The 19,874-nt window shown below is 38.9% G+C and overlaps 5 protein-coding genes across 9 annotated transcripts in view; 3 read left to right on the forward strand and 2 right to left on the reverse strand.

Annotated features, from left to right (window-relative positions):
• Positions 1–5,206, forward strand: part of LOC101743904 (RRP12-like protein) — a 28,387-nt gene extending 23,181 nt beyond the window's left edge. Inside the window, exons 19-21 of the mRNA XM_038016359.2 lie at positions 356–518; positions 3,056–3,196; positions 4,906–5,206. Of these exons, the coding sequence (XP_037872287.1) occupies positions 356–518; positions 3,056–3,196; positions 4,906–4,993 (392 nt within the window). The 3' untranslated portion in view covers positions 4,994–5,206. The remainder of the gene's footprint in view (positions 1–355; positions 519–3,055; positions 3,197–4,905) is intronic.
• Positions 5,207–9,366: 4,160 nt separating this feature from the next.
• LOC101747215 (uncharacterized) lies at positions 9,367–12,388 on the reverse strand. Its single transcript, XM_004928904.5, has one exon. The coding sequence runs from the start codon at positions 11,855–11,857 to the stop codon at positions 9,845–9,847; it is 2,013 nt and encodes a 670-aa protein (XP_004928961.2). The 5' UTR covers positions 11,858–12,388; the 3' UTR covers positions 9,367–9,844.
• Positions 12,389–16,373: 3,985 nt separating this feature from the next.
• Positions 16,374–17,179, forward strand: LOC101735426 (mitochondrial inner membrane protease subunit 2). Its single transcript, XM_004928905.5, has one exon. It carries the CDS (start codon positions 16,374–16,376, stop codon positions 16,866–16,868), a length of 495 nt encoding a protein of 164 aa, XP_004928962.1. The 3' UTR covers positions 16,869–17,179.
• LOC692853 (ischemia/reperfusion inducible protein) lies at positions 17,173–18,580 on the reverse strand. The gene is given in 2 exon segments (NM_001046698.1): positions 17,173–18,218; positions 18,287–18,580. A coding segment is annotated over 1 exon segment (825 nt). The 5' UTR covers positions 18,058–18,218; positions 18,287–18,580; the 3' UTR covers positions 17,173–17,232.
• Positions 18,581–19,431: 851 nt separating this feature from the next.
• Positions 19,432–19,874, forward strand: part of LOC101735559 (ceramide synthase 6) — a 44,188-nt gene continuing 43,745 nt past the window's right edge. For 3 of the 5 annotated variants that reach the window (XM_012692736.4, XM_021349750.3, XM_062672906.1), the window contains exon 1: positions 19,449–19,777. In XM_012692736.4, coding sequence (XP_012548190.1) covers positions 19,593–19,777 — 185 coding nt within the window. In that variant the 5' untranslated portion in view covers positions 19,449–19,592. Of the gene's footprint in view, positions 19,778–19,874 lie in introns of all 5 variants that reach the window. The other 2 variants (XM_021349751.3, XM_062672905.1) reach the window with 2 other exon arrangements.

The following is a 19,874-nucleotide window of genomic DNA, read 5'->3' on the forward strand; positions in this document are numbered from 1 at the left end:
ATTTTTGAGGTTTGTAATGTGAAGTCGTAAATAATCAATAATAAAATTTCATGTTTCCGAAGCGAAGCGAGGGCGAGTCGCTAGTAATATATAGCTAGTGGTCCCCCGGTAGTCAAAATTCGACTATAATTAATTGAAATTATAGTTTTGTACACTACTAGCTGTAATCGGCCGCTTCGCTGGGCATTTAAAATTAACATTATTATTTCTCACCCCCACAAAAATTCTCATCATTAACGCCCCCGCAACTGGTGTAGGGAGACCAACACTCATATAAATATTAGCCTATCCATTAAGTACATGTATTAAGTATATAAATAATATCGATTCACCATAAAACACATGATCCCCATAGACAACGAAACCCAAGGCGGCAAGCCTTCGAAGCTTCTGAAGCCCGGAACGAAACGGCGCTACGACGACATCCTGAGCATCAGGAGCGGCAGGAGCAACCGCAGCCGGGCCTCCACCGCCACCGTCGGCTCCAAGTACAAGACCGGGGGGAAGGGGATACACAGGTAAATAACGCAGGACACTTTGTTTACTAAAAAAAAGAAATTGACGGTAGTTTTTCTTTTTTATTGCTTAGATGGGTGGACGAGCACAGCCCACCATCTATGACGTAAATGCGCCAGTCACCTTGAGATATAAGTTCTAAGGTCTCAGTATAGTTACAACGGCTACCCCACCCTTTAAACCGAAACGCATTACTGCTTCACGGCAGAAGTAGGCAGGGTGGTGGTGCCTAACCGTACGGACTCCCAAGAGGTCCTACCACCAGTAAGAAGAAGATTTATCACTCAAAATTTATGATCATATTTATTAGGAAAAGGTAATAAGTAGGTAAGGTAATAGTCGCAGGTAACAACTGATAAATGTTGTCACATTCGCTACGAAACGACATTCACGAAAATACAATAAGCATCTTGAAGTAATAGTTGAACACACGCTGTATAAATTCTACTGTAAACACCCTGTATATCTATATATTAATACGTGAAGCAAAAACTTTGTATCCCTTTTTACGAAAATTGCGCGGACGGAGGAGTATGAAATTTTCCACACTTATAGAGAATGTAGAGAAGAAGTGCACAATGCTAATATTTTTTTAAATAATCCATTAAAGATACATTAAATCAATAACGAAAACATTACACACACTACATACCATGTATTTGACGCACACACGCATGCATACTATTTATTGTCAAACTTTTGTTCTTGACGTCTGTTGTCAAATTGAGAATAGATTAAATATTGTCTGTCTTTGTTAATATTTTTTATAGTATTGTCTTGGCGAAATTTGTGATTATAGAAGTATAAAATACAATCATAATAGTGTACAAACTTACAATTCCAATTAATTATAGTCGAATTTCGACTACTGCGGGACCTCTAGTATATATAATAATATAATAAATAACATTTTAAAAAAACTAACAAAATACTGTAAAAAATTGTAAAACTGTAAAAAAGTGTGGAGTGCTTTTTTTTTTATTGCTTAGTTGGATGGACGAGCTCACAGCCCACCTGGTGTTAAGTGGTTACTGGAGCCCATAGACATCCACAACGTAAATGCGCCACCCACCTCGAGATATAAGTTCTAAGATCTCAGTATAGTTACAACAGCTGCCCCACCCTTCGAACCGAAACGCATTACTGCTTCACGGCGGAAATAGGCGGGGTGGTGGTACCTATCCGTGCGGACTCCCAAGAGGTCCTACCACCAGTGATTACGCAAATTATAATTTTGCGGGTTTGATTTTTATTACACGATGTTATTCCTTCACCGTGGAAGTCAATCGTGAACATTTGTTGAGTACGTATTTCATTAGAAAAATTGGTACCCGCCTGCGGGATTCGAACACCGGTGCATCGCTACATACGAATGCACCGGACGTCTTATCCTTTAGGCCACAGGCTTTTCAGGATATTATCAAAATAACCCTTCTACTCATATCTGTTCATAAAATATTTATAACTACTGATACCATGCACCCCACGCTTTTTTTTTTACAATAAAATCATTTTTTCTTACACTATTTTTAATTCAAATTAATTAAAATTTATTTTCTATTTTTTAGTTGGATTTTCTATAAAAGCGTATTTTGTTAGTTTTTTTTTTAAACTATTATTTATTTTTAATTTTTTAGTTAAATTTCAATTTTTTCAATATTTTTTTTAATATTGACTTGTCATCGGTCCTTAATAAGTATACCAAATTTCGAGTTAATCCGACGTTTTGAAGGGGGCCAAAATCATGTTCAAAGATTCCGTTACATACTAACATACATACGTCTGAAGCTAATAAAGGCGTATTAAACTTAATGAATTTTATCTCGCATATAAATTCGAACGATAACCTATAAAGGGAATGGTAATAATTTAGACATAAAATAGTTTTGTGCTTGCTATCTTGGTTTATGACTGGCAGTGTCAATGCACCGGTCTAGTGGCATACTTCTAGGAATGTAATGAAAATTCCATTCGTATGCATACAATTAAATTCGGCATAAAAAATATGGAATTAAAAATATCGTTTAAATAATTTTTTATATGTATTTTGCATTGGCAATGATTAAAAATATAAACATGTCCGTGGTTCTGCGTGTCGTAGACAACAGTGTCATTTTTGACAAAATATTTTGCTTAATTCGATTAAAATAATCCGAAATTAATCAATAATTAATCATTGATTAATTTCGGATATAATACTAATTAATAATTAATAATAACAAAATAATTGTGTTTTATTCTGTTAAGTCGCTAAATCCACAGCCACTAATGACAATGTCAACGGGAACATTATTGCCCAATAAATATAACATTATATATAAGTTCCGTATAAAAATCTGGATCGCCACGACCCTACCCAATTATAAGGATCGCTTCACGCAACCCTAATTCGTTAAAAAAACTAACAATTATTATATGATTCTCATACGTATTTAACCAGGTTGCCTCTTTGGAAAGATAAATTTCAAAAGGAAACAATAACGCACTCAAAATTAACATGTAAGCAGAAAAATAATAAATGACGGTACATTTTTTTCAGGAATTTAGATTCTGCGGCGTCTGTAGCGTCTACGCTGGGAGGTGATTACAGACCGAAGAAAGCCAAGGGCGATATCAAGAAGAAGGGCAAGCACGATCCTTACGCCTACCTACCCCTGTCCAGGACAAATCTCAATAAAAGGTAATATTATAAAAATATATAAGTCGGCGCATCGTCACTATTTAGTTAACTAAAAATAACTAAAGTTAACTATTACGCATGTCAAGAACTCTTTTAAGACGGGAGTCACAAGAATTCATGACTAAGCTACCCTCATTTTTCTACTATAAATACGAATGACTTGTCGCACAAAGACCAAGGGCTAATTAATTAACCCACAGACACAGTCCACTGAGTTTCTCGCCGGATCTTCTCAGTGGGTCGCGTTTCCGATCCAGTGGTAGATTCTGCGAAGCACGGCTCTTGATAGGGCCAGTGTTAGCAACGTCGTCAGGTTTGAGCCCCGTGAGCTCACCTACTTACTAGTCCGGTGACGGTGATATGGTCTCTCTAGCTAGACCATCAGATTAGGGAGGAAAAATAAAAAAAATTACACAAAACATTCCGAACCGAGCAGCCCACTGAGGCGGAGCTCTCTGGTTTTATCGTTGTACATTTGAAATGCAATAAATGGAATTCGTTGGAAAAGTGAATCTCAATTACGGTTACTATGGAAGGTAATGATAATGATGAAGAGAATGGCGCCAGCAATGTTGACTTCATCATTTTAAAAACACCATGGAACCAGCTTCTCCGTCATATATAATACCATTGAATTTTTGAACACCCTGTATCGTCATACGAGATTTATTTGAACCGCTACCAATAAAGAAAACAGGCGGTAGTGTCTGAAATTCCAGACACGACAGTATTAAAAAAAGAAAAATCTATAGTCTATAGTAATATATAAATCTGCAGTGGCTTTTACGGATATTCCGTTATAACTACTAAACCATGCATCAGATTGACTTAAAACTTGGTATCCATCTACAAAATACATGTATTTAATGGATAGACTAATATTTATATGACTGTTGAACTCCCTAATAATAATGGCAATAAATAATGTTAATGTTAATTTTAAATGCCCAGCGAAGCGGGCGAGTACGGCTAGTGTGTTTATATGTATATTTCTTAGCACGCAATGTAATATGATTGCACCTACATTCATTCGCCCGGGGTCAATGGCCGTAGTGAAAAGCGTGCGGCTGCTATCAGCTCCGTTCGTCTTACAATGCGGGTTCACGAATTGTGTACTCACTAAAACGACACATTTATGCCTAATGCACAATACATAAATAATATTTTCCCTTTAATTTAGATTAGATATATTTATTTATTTATTAGTTTTATTACTTAGATGGGTGGACGAGCCCACAGCCCAACCTGACGCCAACCTGACGCCAACCTGGTGTTAAGTGGTTACTGGAGCCCATAGACATTACGTAAATGTGCCACACACCTTGAGATGTAAGTTCTAAGGTCTCAAGTATAGTTACAACGGCTGCCCCACCCTTGAAGCCGAAACGCATCACTGCTTCGCGGCAGAAATAGGCAGTGCGGTGGTACATACCCGCGCGGACTCACAGGAGGTCCTACCACCAGTAATTACGCAAATTATAATTTTGCGGGTTTGATTTAGAATAGAGAATAAGTTTAATCAGAAAAGTTTTTCAGTACGATTTTGACTTAACATTTATTGTTCGTTAAGTTTTAATCAGATTACAAAAAATGATTTGTTTTACAGATTAATGACTTTTTGTTTGTTAGTTTTGCAATCGATGACGTGTATGTACCTTATAGCATTTATTTTACTCTGGCAAGTTTTAAGAAAACATTTTTTTTTACAGGAAAAAATCTGTCAACAGCAAACAGTTCAAAGGGATAGTGAAATCAAAAACAAAAGGAGTTCGAATCAAATCAAAAAAAGGAAAATAAATAAAAATAATTTAGCTGCCTCAGTTACAGAACGTAATATGTGTAACTGCTAATATTAGAATTTGTTAAAGCAAATTTTACATTTATTGTTTGTTTTTTGACGGTAGTCTTTTGTCGAGAGATACGCTAACTTGGAAATAAAAAGCTAAGAATAATTAACAAAATAACAAATTTATTTTGTTAACGTGAGGACAATAAATTATAAGATTTAAAGTTTTTGTTTTATTTAAACTCCATACCCCAAACTAAAAGTTCTATGTACGAGCTTACGGGTCCTGGCGTTTACTGAACCTCGGACATCACAGTTGAGACATGAGGTCGAAACCTCAAATGTATTGCATAACGGCTGTTCCATCGCCCAAAGCAGCGTTTGTTATAATTAATTTTTTTATTGTTTAGATGGGTGGACGAGCTCACGGCCCACCTAGTATTAAGTGTTTACCGGAGCCCGTAGACATCTACAACGTAAATGCCGCCACCCACCTTGAAATGAGTTCTAAGGTCTCAGTATAGTTGCAACGGCTGCCCCACCCTTCAGACCGAAACGCATTACTGCTTCATGGCAGAAATAGACAGGGTGGTGATACCTACCCGTGCGGACTCACAAGAGATCCTACCACCAGTAAAAACTCATGTCACTGCGGAGAATCAGCATGAGGCCTGGTTTTCGCTTCCCATCAGGCCTGACATCGCAATACGCAGTAAAGACGTAAAATTTTACTGCCGAAGTATCATTAAGAGGTCAGTAGAATCGCTTAAACATGAAGGCGACTGTTGTCGTATAGCCAGTGGCGTAGCGAGGGGGGGGTCACGCGGGGGCACCATGCCCCGGGCGCTATTCATAGGGGCGCCAATGGTCCGCAAAAAAATGACTGCTAGATAATTCTTATTTTCATTTTAATTGATATGTGGAAAATATATTTTAAATTTATTACCAATGTAATATAGTTAATGGCAATCTATCTATCTATCTTCATTCATATAAAAATGAATTGCTGTTCGTTAGTCTCGCTAAAACTCGAGAACGGCTGGACCGATTTGGCTAATTATGGTCTTGAGTTATTTGTGGAAGTCCAGAGAAGGTTTAAAAGGTAGATGAATATGAAAATGCTCGGAATGAAATAAAAATAATAATTTTGTTTTTACTTTGATGTGTCCCCGTCGGACGGATTCCTTTTTTTGTTTAAAGCTTAGGTCTTTTATTTATCGATTGAGGCACTACGAAGTCTACCCGGTCAGCTAGTTCGTAAATAAAAAGGAAAAAGGAACACTAATAGTCTAAATACCCCTAAAAAAGGTGCTAAAAGGTATTGCGCCCGAGACGCGAGTTATGCTCACTAAGCCACTGCGTATGGCGGCACGTATCGAATCTCGCTATCGACAAATTCAAGATAAGCTCGCATATATACAAATTTCGAACAACAACATTCGGAATTTCGGACCGTCGGTCTAGCGAGCAATATCACCCGCTCGGTGGAAGATCTTCCCTCCATCGTTACCCAAAGGCATATCCCACAAATCTGTCGTTACAAACTTCGAAGGGAATATTTTCGCGCGTCTTTTGGACAAACGTGTAAACCTCCTTGAAATTCTAAAGTTTTCCGATAACAATCAATGCTCCAAGGAACTGTTCGTCGTCCCTCAGATCCAATAACCTTTGCATTAGACGCCTTCAGCTCTAACACTAGGAGCAGGCCTAGGGACCCCGGTAACCGTACTCGTCGAACTCGACAAAGAGGTCGACGTGCAACTTAACCCATGCATCAGCCCGCTGAGTTTCTTGCCGGATGTTCTCGGCGGGTCGCGATTCCGATCCGGCAGTAGATTCATTCGCGAAGCAGCTGCTCTTGAGTTGTTAGGTTTCCTTTGGAGGCACTCGGGCAGCTGTTAGCAAATCCCACCCCTCCTGGCTGAGCCTTTGCTCGCCCACCTTTCCTGGTGAAACTAGAAAGGCCTCCGGACCACCAGTAATCCAGCAATCATAAAAAAAATTAGGCAATGTTCGTAATGTTGCTAACATAGCCCTGCCCGCGACCGGAGCAGACTTCATTCATACTATCTGCAGCCTCTGTGTTCATGTTAATACGCGACATTTATCTTTGTAATTAAAGGTCCGTTTTATTTAGTACTAGATGACCCGGCAGACTTCGTAGTGCCTCAATGGATAATGTGTAAAATAAACTTAAAACAAACAAAAGGAATCCGTCAACCGGACAACACATCAAAGGAAAAACAAAATTGTTATTTTTATTTAATTCCGAGCATTTTCATATTTATCTACCTTTTCAACCTTCTCTGGACTTTGACAAATAATTCAAGACCAAAATTAGTCAAATCGTTCCAGCCGTTCTCGAGTTTTAGAGAGAATAACGAACAGCAATTCATTTTTATATATAGAGATTACCCTATCAACAATTAGAGGTTCCCTATTCAAATAGCTGAAGAAGTTATTTTGTCATGATAGGTATTTCTTCCAAATTTTTTAATTTAAATGGCTCTTTTGTAAAGTTGTAAAAATGTCGCTTAAACCAAATTGCTTTTCACCCCTCGATTTTTTTTTCCTACCTATTCGCTGGTAGCCTAAGGAGCTATTGTAGCTACGCCCGGACGGGTAGGCGAGCTCATGGGCTTAACCTGAGAGAATTTGCTAACACTGGCCCTAGCAAGAGCAGTGCTTCGCAGAGTATGCCGCCGGATCGGAATCGCGACCAACTGAGAAGATCCGGCGAGAAACTTAGTGGGCTGTGTCTATGGGTTTGCTCGTCGAACTCTTCGTCGGCACCACTCGATATGATGACGAGATGAACTTCTTAATCTTTCCAAATCTGATTGAATTTGAATTTTTTAACACATTTTCATACAAATATTGACACATGCCAAGCACTAATGACAATGCAATAATTTTATTTGCTACTAGCGGCCCCCTCCGGCTCCGGTCGGGTCTTTAACAAAAATTTCAACGATATTTGAATTAAACATATGCTGTCGCGACACTTTTTGTAAATAATAATCTGTTCTACAGTCATAATACATTATTTTATTCTATCATCAATAATTTTCGCAGGCCACGCGATGTAAATAATATTTTAGGTAATTTTTTTACACCTTGGGTTACATTATTGGAGTTTTAGTAAAGATCCCTAATTTTTTAAAAAAAGATTATAACCTATGTCACTCGGGATTAGTGTAGCTTCCAAACAGTGAAAGAATTTTTCAAATCGGTTCAGTAGTTTCGGAGCCTATTCAATACAAACAAACATATCTTTCCTCTTTATAATATTAGTATAGAAGTATAGATAGTCCAATATCCTAACAGCGTAATAATGTTACATTTGTAATCCGTCTTGCTGTAGGTATACGCGTGTCGTCTTTAATTTTAAAATTTTAAACAGTATTCAGAGCCGTATTGTATTTATGAATAGGTAATATGTGCCCGCACTGGCAACTAACATAACATCCTGCCAATTTCATGCGTTGAGATTTAAATGACGGGACGACCGTTTTAAAACACAGATTTTGACCTCGAAGTTTGAAATTATTGACTATACTCACGCTGTGGCGTCTGTAGACTGGTGTTCTCATTAAACCCTGCCGCATCATGGCACACATCATGCCGAAACAATACCGATGGAATACAGCAAAAATGATCTCAAAACTTATTCTATCTGGATGAAAAGTTTCGAACCGGTAGGGATAAGTTCAGACTTCGACGACGGGTCTGGTGGTTATTAAAGACGTGACGGGAACATCATAATTCTGCCTCAAAACACATATTTTAAAACAGCGAAGTATTTTTTTTGTTGTAATAATGAGGGTACTGCTAAGTTCTGCAGAAATGGCGCAATGGAAACATTCGAACCCGTAATGGAGACGTCACGATAATTATTGCTTTTTGTTTTACTATTCCCATAACCCAGAAAACATAAAGGTTCCTTATAACACAATATAATGCTTACAAATTTATAATCGGGAAATAAAAATCTATAAAATCAATTCAATGAAAATTACTTTTACATAATTTCACCACATACATATTCATTATTGATAGATGGTAGACAAGGTCGTAGATCACCGGGTTACACTCTTAATATCCAGTGCTTACCAGACTTCATAGACAGGGAGGCACGAGGTCGAAATTTCGTTGTATTGTATACAGCTATCGGAAACTTCAAATAAATAGGAACGCAAAATAATGATGTATAATGGCAAGAGAAATGAGCACTGAACCCCCTTACCGCACATCTTACGGTCATGTGAAACTTATTTCTCAACACATGAGTATCTTTACATTACGACATAAAAAAAACTGTGAAAGGTAAAGCCAATATTTTCCCAACATCTCATGTGACACAATAATTAAAACCAAACCTAAATAGTTATTGAGGTATTTTCCTTTATTTTCAAAAGGAGGCGATTTTTACTATTACGGCTATACTTATTTTTAATCGTATTTATATTATACATGGAAATCATCACATTAAACCATCATTTAAATTCTAGGCCATTTATCGGTATTCAATTCAGTACCAGGGAGTATGCAGGTAAAGTCATTTAAAAAAAAAATACAACCATCCTGAATTATTAGTATTACTATTTCTTAACACTTCTGAGATGCGCATCGCGGAACGACTTTTAAAAATCTTATAGATATCATCATACAAAACAATACAAACATCGAATCATTTCTCGATAAACAAAAAAATAATAATAATAATAATGAGATTTAACATTATCGTAACATTAATTCCGTTCAGGAGAAATTCGTGAATGCACTCGACGGCGGGCGGTCCTCGTCGATTTTACACAAAATAAATTATACAAGAATGAGGAGTGTACACAACCGTTGAGCGCTCAGCACTTCTCGTCGGCGAGAAGAGCCGCGTCGAGCGAGAAGCCGAGGTCCAGCACCGCGCCGGGACGCTTGTGCTTGAGCGGGGCTCGCTTCCCCACGTGTCCGTTCAGCGCGTGTCCGCCGAACAACTCGCTCAGGGTCTGTTGCACCTTGTCCTTCCCCCCCCCACTCCCGCACGTCACTATTAACTTACGCACCTCCGGCTTCGTGCTTTTACCAGCGTTTATGTGCACAGTCTTAGAGAGAGACAGAGAGTTCGACCCGTAATAATAATTGTTCGCCGCGCCGGTTTTGCACTGCGACCGCGTCAGGGACGACTTGATGTTGCTCCGGACGGTGGCGAATTTTTTGCCTAAGGTGATGGCGCCACCGGCGTGCGACGCGTTGAACGTGCACAGCGCGAGCGGTCGAGGAGTCGAGGAGTACCAGCAGACGTCGGTCGGCACCACGGCCGGCGGTGGTTCGTCGGCCTGCACCGTGTTCAGGACGGGCACTTCCTCTTGCAGCTCGGCTTCAGGCAACAGAAACGGCTCCGGCAACTGCTGGCTCAGTAGCGACGTGAAACTGGACGTGTCCGGCAGCACCGCTTCGCCCTCCTCGACGCCGAGTAGACTTGCGTAAATATCATTGACTTGTTGCTCCGCGGTCAAGCCGTTGAAGGCGCTCAGGTCTATGTGTGAAGTGTTGTTGACTAGTAGCGGTGGGATATTCAGCGGGGCGGCGGCGACAGGGGGCGGCGCGGGGGGCGGAGGAGCCGCAGCGGCCGCCGCCCCCGCCTCCCGAGACGCTCGGTGCTCCGCCAACAGCGTGTCGAAGGGTTTCGCTCGCCCCTCCACCGTCCTCCGAAGTGAAAGCGCGTGTGCTTTACACGTTAGTGACCTCGTACATGGTTTAAGGGTTTCAACCATTAGGACTCCACAGTGTTTGTTCGGATCGTACTCGCGTAAGCTGAATTTCGTCTTGCTAGTTTTCCGGCCGCCCGATCTGGATGATGGTGTGCTGGGAGTCGACTTCGCAGGGGAAGGCGCCGGCGGGGGAACGGGAGGGGTCAGGACTGGCATCGTACTCGTTTCAACAACCGAAGTCAGCATGGGCGACGTGTTAGAAGGGAAATGCAAATTAGACAAATCTGCATCCGTTAGGGCATATGCAGGTAACGAAGCTGTGTGCATTGGCGGGTACATTTCTTGTGATGAGATAGGGTCAGACGCCTGTGGAAAATTTATATCATGCATGTTTCCTATATCTCTAATTATATTCTTCCAGTCTGTTGAATTTGTGATATCGTCCGCACTCTGTATACCTTCAGAGTTCATTATTTCAAAAATATCATCCGTTATATTTTCTCCTAATGGCAAATCGTCAGTATCCTGTATACTGACAACAGGTAATTCTCCACCTTCTACGCACACTTGCACTTCTCCTGTGACTGCAGGATTGTTTGGTTCCTCCATATATGGTGGAGCCTCGGGGGGTGGCATTACTATTCTTGATAACGGAGGTGTGGCTGAATGTACTGGGGATGTATCCATTTTTATCTGACGTACGTCTATAGGAACAGGTGGTGGTGGGGGTGGAGGCTCTTTTTTATGCCTACTTCTACTTCTGACTGTAGGGGCAGGTGGCGGCGGGGGCAGGAGAGGTTCGTTGCCTGTGTGGGAATCGAGAAGATGTCTATACGCTGCACTACACTTCACTATCACTCCGCACATGTGACACACAGCAGCATTGAGATTGTCCATTTGTGGAAAGAGACCGTGCAAGTTCATGGTGTCTTGCTTGAGACGGTTAAGGCCCGGACGACGTTGGCGCGTACGATCGGCCGCTTTGTAGGGATGGTGGTCGTTCGAGCGCCTCATCGACGCCGAGCTTTTCACGTCTGAGCCTGGCGCGGCGTCGTCGTCCCGTCGAGGGGACAGGTGTCCTATTTCGCTCACCCACAAGTCCCATGGTTTCTCGTTGCACTTCACGGGACTCACTAGTTTGGTCGCGAAAGGGTAGTCACCAGACATTGTTGAGCTTTTAATCGTGAGCAGGTCGTAAAATTCGGGCTGTCGCCTCAGGGCAGGCCAGCCGTAGCATTACCAGTTTTCTTCCTCTGTTAGGTTATTACCCCATATCTGCCCCTAGCTCGGTGGCCGTCGTTGGCGGCTTCAGGGTCACATCGTATCGTGACTGTTTACTTCATGCTATACGCATGCCGAAACAATAGGTGTTATCGTCTCTTTACAAGTGTAGATTTAATATTTACAGGGACAGATGATCTATCTCACTGACAGCTGATTATGCAGATTGCGAGTTTTTCTCAACCACGAAACACTTCCATCAAACCACGACACTTTTTTATCAACCTCCGCGTTCCCGTTTGTGACAAACTTTAATTTATTACACTCTATTTCAGTGATAGTATACTTGTTACGCGTAAATAAAATGTCTAAAATTTCTGTTTGGTTGGTTGTAATTTACTAAAGCATCAACACTTTTTTGAGTATTTGTAAAGACCGATATCTATTCTACATTCTTTAATTCATTCACAATCTCATTCATTTCCGAATGAAAGTGACATAAAACTTTTGACACTCGCAATGTCTTAATCAATTTATTTACGAACATTGGTAACTGGACCTTTTATTCTATCTTACACATCCTTAGATCACTTTTTTGTGATTCTGTGATTTCTGTTAGCCAGTGGCGTACCTAAGGGGGGGCGGTGGGTGCGGTCCGCACCGGGCGGCACTTACCCTGGGGAGGCATTTTAGCATTTACTTTTAGTTGTATAAAGCAATTTATTCATTTCATATTTATTTTCTTTCTTGAATAATAAAGGATTATTATGATTATTATAAGTTTAATATTTGATTTATATAAATTATGATTAACTATATGATTTCGAATATTATTCATCGGTGTATATAAATGCATATTAGTGTAAATTTTGAATTCAAGAACAAGGTAATAATTTGATTTTATTGTATTCATTAAAATTCTTTGAATTCGTAAAAGTATCTTTTCGATTTTGTTCGGCAATTTTTCCTAACTAATTTTTTTAAATATCAGTTTATAAATGTCATTTCTTTTGAAAAGTTTATATGATTACTTTGAAGTAATATATCAATATTTTTTTATTCATCGATTTTTCTTTTGAAAAGCAGGGCCGGCGGAAGGCGGTCTGCTAGGTCTGCAAAGCATTAGGGCGCCGGCATAAGAACTATCTTTTTCAAACAACAAAATCTAAACGAGACAAAACAAAAATACTGACGAAGTTACAATTTCAGAACTCGCAAATAGATAAATATTCTCAGTCCGTTTTGAAGAATTGTATTTGGATTGATAAATTGCACCGCTCATATGCCCGTGTAAACTACCAGTTGACATGGACTTGGCATTATACACGATTTTTCTAGTATGAAAGCTAGAAGAGTAGATATTATATAAATATGTTTACGAGTGCATACAAATAAGTCTAAAAAATTTACTCTGTGTATTAATTAATATTGATTAAATAACTTAATAATTTATTTATGTGTATTAATTAATAAAAACCACTATTTGATTGACTTATAATAGAAAGAGCGGCAGACTGGAGATCGCCCCGGGCGGCAAAAGTTCTAGGTACGCCACTGCTGTTAGCGTGAAGGCTGTAACGCTTTTTGGAGTTTACTCCTTAAGAATCGATTTACATATATAGGCCCGGGGTATGAAAATTATGGGGACCAAAATCGTACTAGAGAGTATAGCATGTCACACGAAATGCGTTATGCGCCTGATTGGCTCCTGATTGCGTGATGCGTGCGCGCGCCAATCAGGAGCCAACGCGCGGCCGCGTTATCGCAGGTGACGCCGGGCTGCTGCGCCGGCAGTCCGCCACAAAGCCTCGTACTGATCGCGCGTTTCTCTCATTATTGTATTTTCATATATTTGTTAGTCGTTTGTTTTGTGTCTCGTTAATTTGTTAATAATCTGTAGTGTATCGTGTTGTCGTAATATAGAACTATTTCTCGTATTGTTTCGTTTAATTTACCGACATCGTTTTGCTTGTGGCCGGACGCCGTTCGGGTTCGATTCCTGAACGTATCAACTGTTAGTGGGTTGATACCCGAATATAACCCGCTACAAATCATTTATTAATAAAGCTTATTAAATATAAACAATTCCTTCTATCAGTGAATGGACAACTTATATATTAATTGTAAAAGTGAATTATATAGACTTACTTAATTACCGCATCCACGTGTTCCGCAACTCCCGGATCATTCTCACTAGAATACGTAACTTCCATATTTTACTGTATTCAACTGACACAAATTTATATTTATATCCAGTAAACTCCAGTCGTGCGTCGGAGCGGACACACACACATTTTTTAAATAATGTTCATAGTATTTTTTTATTTTTATTGCTTAGACGTATGGACGAGCTCACAGCCCACCTGGTGTTAAGTGGTTACTAGAGCCCATAGACATCTACAACGTAAATGCGCCACCCACCTCGAGATATAAGTTCCAAGGTCTTAGTATAGTTACAACGGCTGCCCCCACCCTTCGAACCGAAACACATTACTGCTTCACGGCGGAAATAGGCGGGGTGATGGTACCTACCCGTGCGGACTCCCAAGAGGTCCTAACACCAGTGATTCGCAAATTATATTTTTTGCGGGTTTGATTTTTATTACACGATGTTATTCCTTCACCGTGGAAGTCAATCGTGAACATTTGTTGAGTACGTATTTCATTAAAATAATACGACTGCCGATGTCGCCGGAACCATTTAATTTTTATTTAAGAAATCGAACGAACGAAATACTTTTATTAAATTGCATTGGTTTTTGTTTTTTCCTATGTAAGCTGATAGCCTTTAGAGGCTATGCGAGCGTAACCGAGTGAGTAGGTAAGCTCACGGGGCTCTAACCTGAGGACATTGCTAACACTAGCTCTAGCAAGAGCAGTGCTTCGCAGAATCTACTAGATCCGGTGAGAAAGTGAGCTGTGTCTGAGGGCTATTTTACTCGTCGAGCCCTTCGCCGCAAGCGACGGGTTCGACGAGAATGATGACCGGTGCTTGAGGTACCTAGAAGCACCGTTAGTGGATCCGATATGACGTTTTTGGGGCGACGTCGACTGCTTTCCATTCTGTCCGTAGGATCGGGAATGTAGTTGCCGGCGGCCACGATAAGAGGATTCTCGTGTCGTGCTGCTTTATCGAAGTGGCGCATCGACGCCGACTGCAGATACTTACTGATGGACTCTAAGTCCAAGTCGTCATGGATGTCGACGTTCCTGACGAACCACGGAGCTCCGACGGTTATCCTGCAAAAACGGGATTGAATGATTTGGAGACCACCCACCTTGAGTTATAAGCTCTAAGGTCTCAAGTGTGCAAGAACGGCTACCCCACCATTCAAACCGAAACGCATTACTGCTTTACGGCAGAAATAGGTAGTATGATCAGCATTAAAATGAACATTGTTTTAGTATGGTATGTTCATTTTTTGTTATTTAAACATTTATATTCACTATACGATCGTATATACTTAAGTTATATATTTATCATGTCCAGTTAGTGCAGGCCGCGTGACCGAACACTACACTTGCATAGGTCATGACGGGGCGTATGCAAGTTTGTAGAGTGTCACCTTGTCTCCCTTTTATGGGACAATTTACTACGCCTGCATATTCGGGTTAAAATCGCTCTTCGTTTAAGAAAGAATTTGTATTAACGTAATAATCTATGCTATTGATGCAAGTCTCACAAGTTCCTGAGAACCCGAGACGTCAAGTTTTGAAAATTTAGTGATTTAGGCTTTCTCTTTCTCTTATTTCTCTTATCTCTTCTTTCCCTTGTCAACTCCCCTTTCGTTTATATTCTTAGTTCATTCATTAACCATAATAATATTAAGCTGTAGTTTGTCTGTCTGGTATCGAACTAACCCCTGTATATATATGTTGTATGTATATTGTTTTAGGTAAATCAACAGAGATCCTGTCATCAAACATTCTTAGCTACCCACTTAATTCTTAGTGAATATCTGTGACCTTGCTCGTTCACGAAGCCCGCTATAGAAAGCAGAGTATTAAATACACTTGACATTGGCGAAATCTAAAAGGAAACGACATAAACCTAAGAGATAGATAGATTTAGGCTTTAAACGTATAACAACTATGGTTTTTAATTAATAATGCTATCATAGTTAGGTACATACCTCAACTTATGTTTCATACAATAGAGGTCATCTATTTTTAAATATTTACTCCCAAATTAAGTAATATAAAATTATAAGAATTACATATTTTAGCTCAAAATTGAAAAATAAAGAAACGGTATTTTTATTTGAAGCATGTAAATTTTTTGAAATGTTGTCAATTGTGACAAAATTTATGAGCTTCGCTCCGCTTGCCAGTGCCCAATGGACGAATGAAACAAAAAAATTTCAAGCGCAAAACTGCCTTCCAACATTTAAAAAAAATTAAATATCTCCAATTTTTTATATAAATACCGATATGTTGTTAGAAATAAAGTGGCGGCCTACTCATGTGGCTTAAAAGTGTATGCAAGTCTCTTGTCTTCGGCTTACCAATCGGTGTAACCATTCTAGACACGGTCGGTTATGTGGCTAGAGTTGAAGGAATTTCTATGCAACCCGTGCTGAATCCAGAATCGATGAATACGGACTATGTGTTTTTATCTCGATGGGCCGTCAGAGATTATCACGTGAAACGAGGAGATGTCATTTCACTGATGTCCCCCAAAGATCCTAACCAAAAGATTATCAAACGAGTGGTAGCTTTACAAGGTGACGTTGTAAGCACATTGGGCTACAAGAACCAGTATGTGAAAATTCCAGAAGGACATTGTTGGGTAGAAGGTGATCACACAGGTCACACCCTCGACAGCAACACCTTTGGGCCTGTTTCTTTAGGTTTAGTTAATGCAAGAGCGGTGTGCATAGTTTGGCCCCCAAGTAGATGGCAGAGTCTTCAAGCTAAATTGCCAGAGAACAGACAGCCTGTGAGCACTGCTATTTAATCTAGTTAAATTAGACAAATGTTAGTTAAAAACATGCAAATTGTTTAAAATTTGAGTTTGTTAATTATATGAAAAAATGGGAGTAGAAACATCTTTTGAATCTGCATTTTTATCTATATATTTTATTTTCCTGATCTCTGACTAGTCTCATATTACCTCTTTTACCTTGTTCTTTATTTAGAAGTAATGTTTTATTCCATGGAAGCTGGCAAGCTGTAGTACAATAAAACTTATTGGATAAAAAATATTATCCTGTTATTGTTGTGAATGATAAAAATGTATTTATAAATAAAAATGTTTAATAAACACTATATACCTTTTATTAATTTTTTCACTTACATAATAATTTCTTTAAAATAAAACATTATTTCTGCAATTGTTGATTTATCTCTAATGAATTTTCAGATTCATTATTTTTTTTCAAACCATAACGTTCAACAACTTTTATAACATTGTCATATGATATACCCTTTCTTATAATTTTATAAAGGCCATTCTTTGATAAATCTATAACCGTGGAGCCTGTTCTGTTCTGTTCCAGACCTTGACTCAGTAACCCTCCATCAAATATGGCTGCTAAATGAGGATACAGATGTTCAAATTCTTTGATGGACAATGTTGAAGGTTCATTACTAAAATTGGCACTTGTCAATGCAACTGGCATATCAAATATTTTCGTAACTGTGTTCATAAAATCATGCTTCGGTATTCTAATACCTATTTTTGTAGTGGAAGGATTCAAAAATGGATTGTCTAGGTGTTTAGTTTTCTGTAGAACAACTGTGACTGGACCAGGAAGTAGCGAATCTAATAACTTGTCACTTATGTGAGAGGCTTCTCCCCATTTTCTCAAATCAGCTACACTAGTGACACATATGGCCACCGGTTTCACTGCCTCTCTTCCTTTTATAGAGTAAAGTTTTTTGATAGCCAGAGGACAGTTGGCACTGCAAGCTAATCCATAGATTGTGTCTGTCGGTACAGCAATCACTTGGCCCTTAGCCAGGCATTCAGCAGCCCTCAAGCTTGCAGTGAAATCTACACATGATATGACAGATGTCATTGTGTTTCTCATCATTAAAGATTGACATTTATTTCTTCGTATATAACTAGGATACAATCCAAGTTTGAGTAATTTCATACTCGTTAATAGTCGCAATGAGTTTAATCTCTCCAGTTGTGAGCACATTTGTGATTACAGCAACGGTAGAACGTGGTCATAGGCTCATCAGCTGATCGAGTTTGTAGTTGCATAAAGTACGCACGACCATAACCGCACTTAGGACAAACAGCATCTGTTGAATCAACGTTTTCCCATGCGGCAGCTCCTCCCATAATATAATCTAATTCCTGTAAGAAAAAAATCATGTGAGAATTTTTAAATATGTTCTACTTGTTGTGAAGGTAATGTGACCAACCTTTAATTTAGGGAATGTTCGAGATGAAACTTTCTTCTTGATATTGTAAACATATGGACACGTATTACAGGCGTACCTTAGCGCTGCTTCAGGACCTTCTTCCACCATAAGCATGTTGGCGCACGTTGGACAAAATAGCATATTGAAAAAAAAATTACTTCATCAGTTAAATTTATGTAAGTAGCTTATAGAACAGAATAGTATTATCATAAACGTTTTTAAATTGGTAGTTTGAAACAAGGCTCCATGAAAAAATCTCATATATTATTTTGTTTAATTTTATAGCGAAATTAGTAGTAGTCGTTTTATTTTTCCAAATGGAAACGCAAAGGTATCACACCATACAGCCTAATCTTTTATATTTATATTTTTTATGAAATATGATATTATGAAATGAAATGAAGCTGATTAATTTAATATGAAACATGGCATGGCATGAAATAAAATGAAATGAGATGAGATGGGGATGAAATATAATCTTAGTAAAATGGTGGTCGTTTACTGAGATTTTTTCAGTGAACTTTTTGCAGGATCCCGAGGGGCACGTCCAGCGGCTTGGTTTCATTTTCCCACAATTGTGTACTTTCACAAAGTCTTAGGGCATATCCGGTATAATTTTAAAATATCTGATGATTTTTATTATGTTAAGCTACAGTAGGAAAGTGAATAGAGGCATTTTGAGTTCAAATATTATATATATATTTTTTTTCTTTTACCCTAGTGATCTCGAGGAGTCATGCTAGATTCGTCAAACGAGGGCACTTGGCATGAATACTAGAAGCAAAGTTCTGTGAATCGTTTTATTGCATTTAATGTTTTTTCAGATTTCAACGTGTATTAATATCGTATTCTATTTCGTCGTTTTACTCTTGACAAATTGCTCGATGTCTAGCCATTTATCTCTGCTCGAGGCCAGTCTATTGCACTCATTTAATCTTAATCTTAATTCAATTAATTAATTATCGTCTATGAAATTGTACAACCTTAGGAAAATAAGACAAATACAAACAAGTACAAAACAAAAGTCCCTTTGGATAGATAGTTTGGGTTTTGTTCTCTTTGCCTGAACTCAATCAAATAAAAAGTGTCAAACTCGAAATTTAGACGTGTTGTCAAAATATAATTTGTCACATAGCAAACTGACAAAGTCAACAAAAATCTAACTATTTATTTAGTTTGTCGGCAGTAAAGCTGTAAAGTGGACGGTTGTGTCGTTATTTATTTTGAAAATCTTCATGGCGTGATAAATAATTCATTATTAGTGCATTGCAGTGGTGGCTCCTCACCGCTGATATTTAACAACCTCATGAATACGTTACGATTATTATTAGACACGTTTTGGGATGAATCTGTTTGGTTGCCTCCTAATACTACATGGGAAGATCTGGAGCCGGGTCCTGACAAAGTCGTGATTTACAATGACTACCGGCATCTTTTTTATCCGTTGCCGCTGGCGTTGGTGCTTATAGTATTACGGCATGTACTGGAGAAGTTAGTATAAATAAATTATAGTTTTAATCATTTTTTTCTTTTTGTTTAACAGTATGTGTGTCAGTGGTGCAGTAAACCCATGGTTGAGTAAACAAGT

Source organism: Bombyx mori, chromosome 16 (genome assembly GCF_030269925.1).
Source record: "Bombyx mori chromosome 16, ASM3026992v2".
Lineage (NCBI taxonomy): Eukaryota > Metazoa > Arthropoda > Insecta > Lepidoptera > Bombycidae > Bombyx > Bombyx mori.

What these genes read in the sequence shown, in the direction of transcription:
- LOC101747215 (XM_004928904.5), bottom strand. Translation starts at nt 11,857, where the DNA reads ATGTCTGGTGACTACCCTTTCGCGACCAAACTAGTGAGTCCCGTGAAG.
- LOC101735426 (XM_004928905.5), top strand. Translation starts at nt 16,374, where the DNA reads ATGTGGCTTAAAAGTGTATGCAAGTCTCTTGTCTTCGGCTTACCAATC.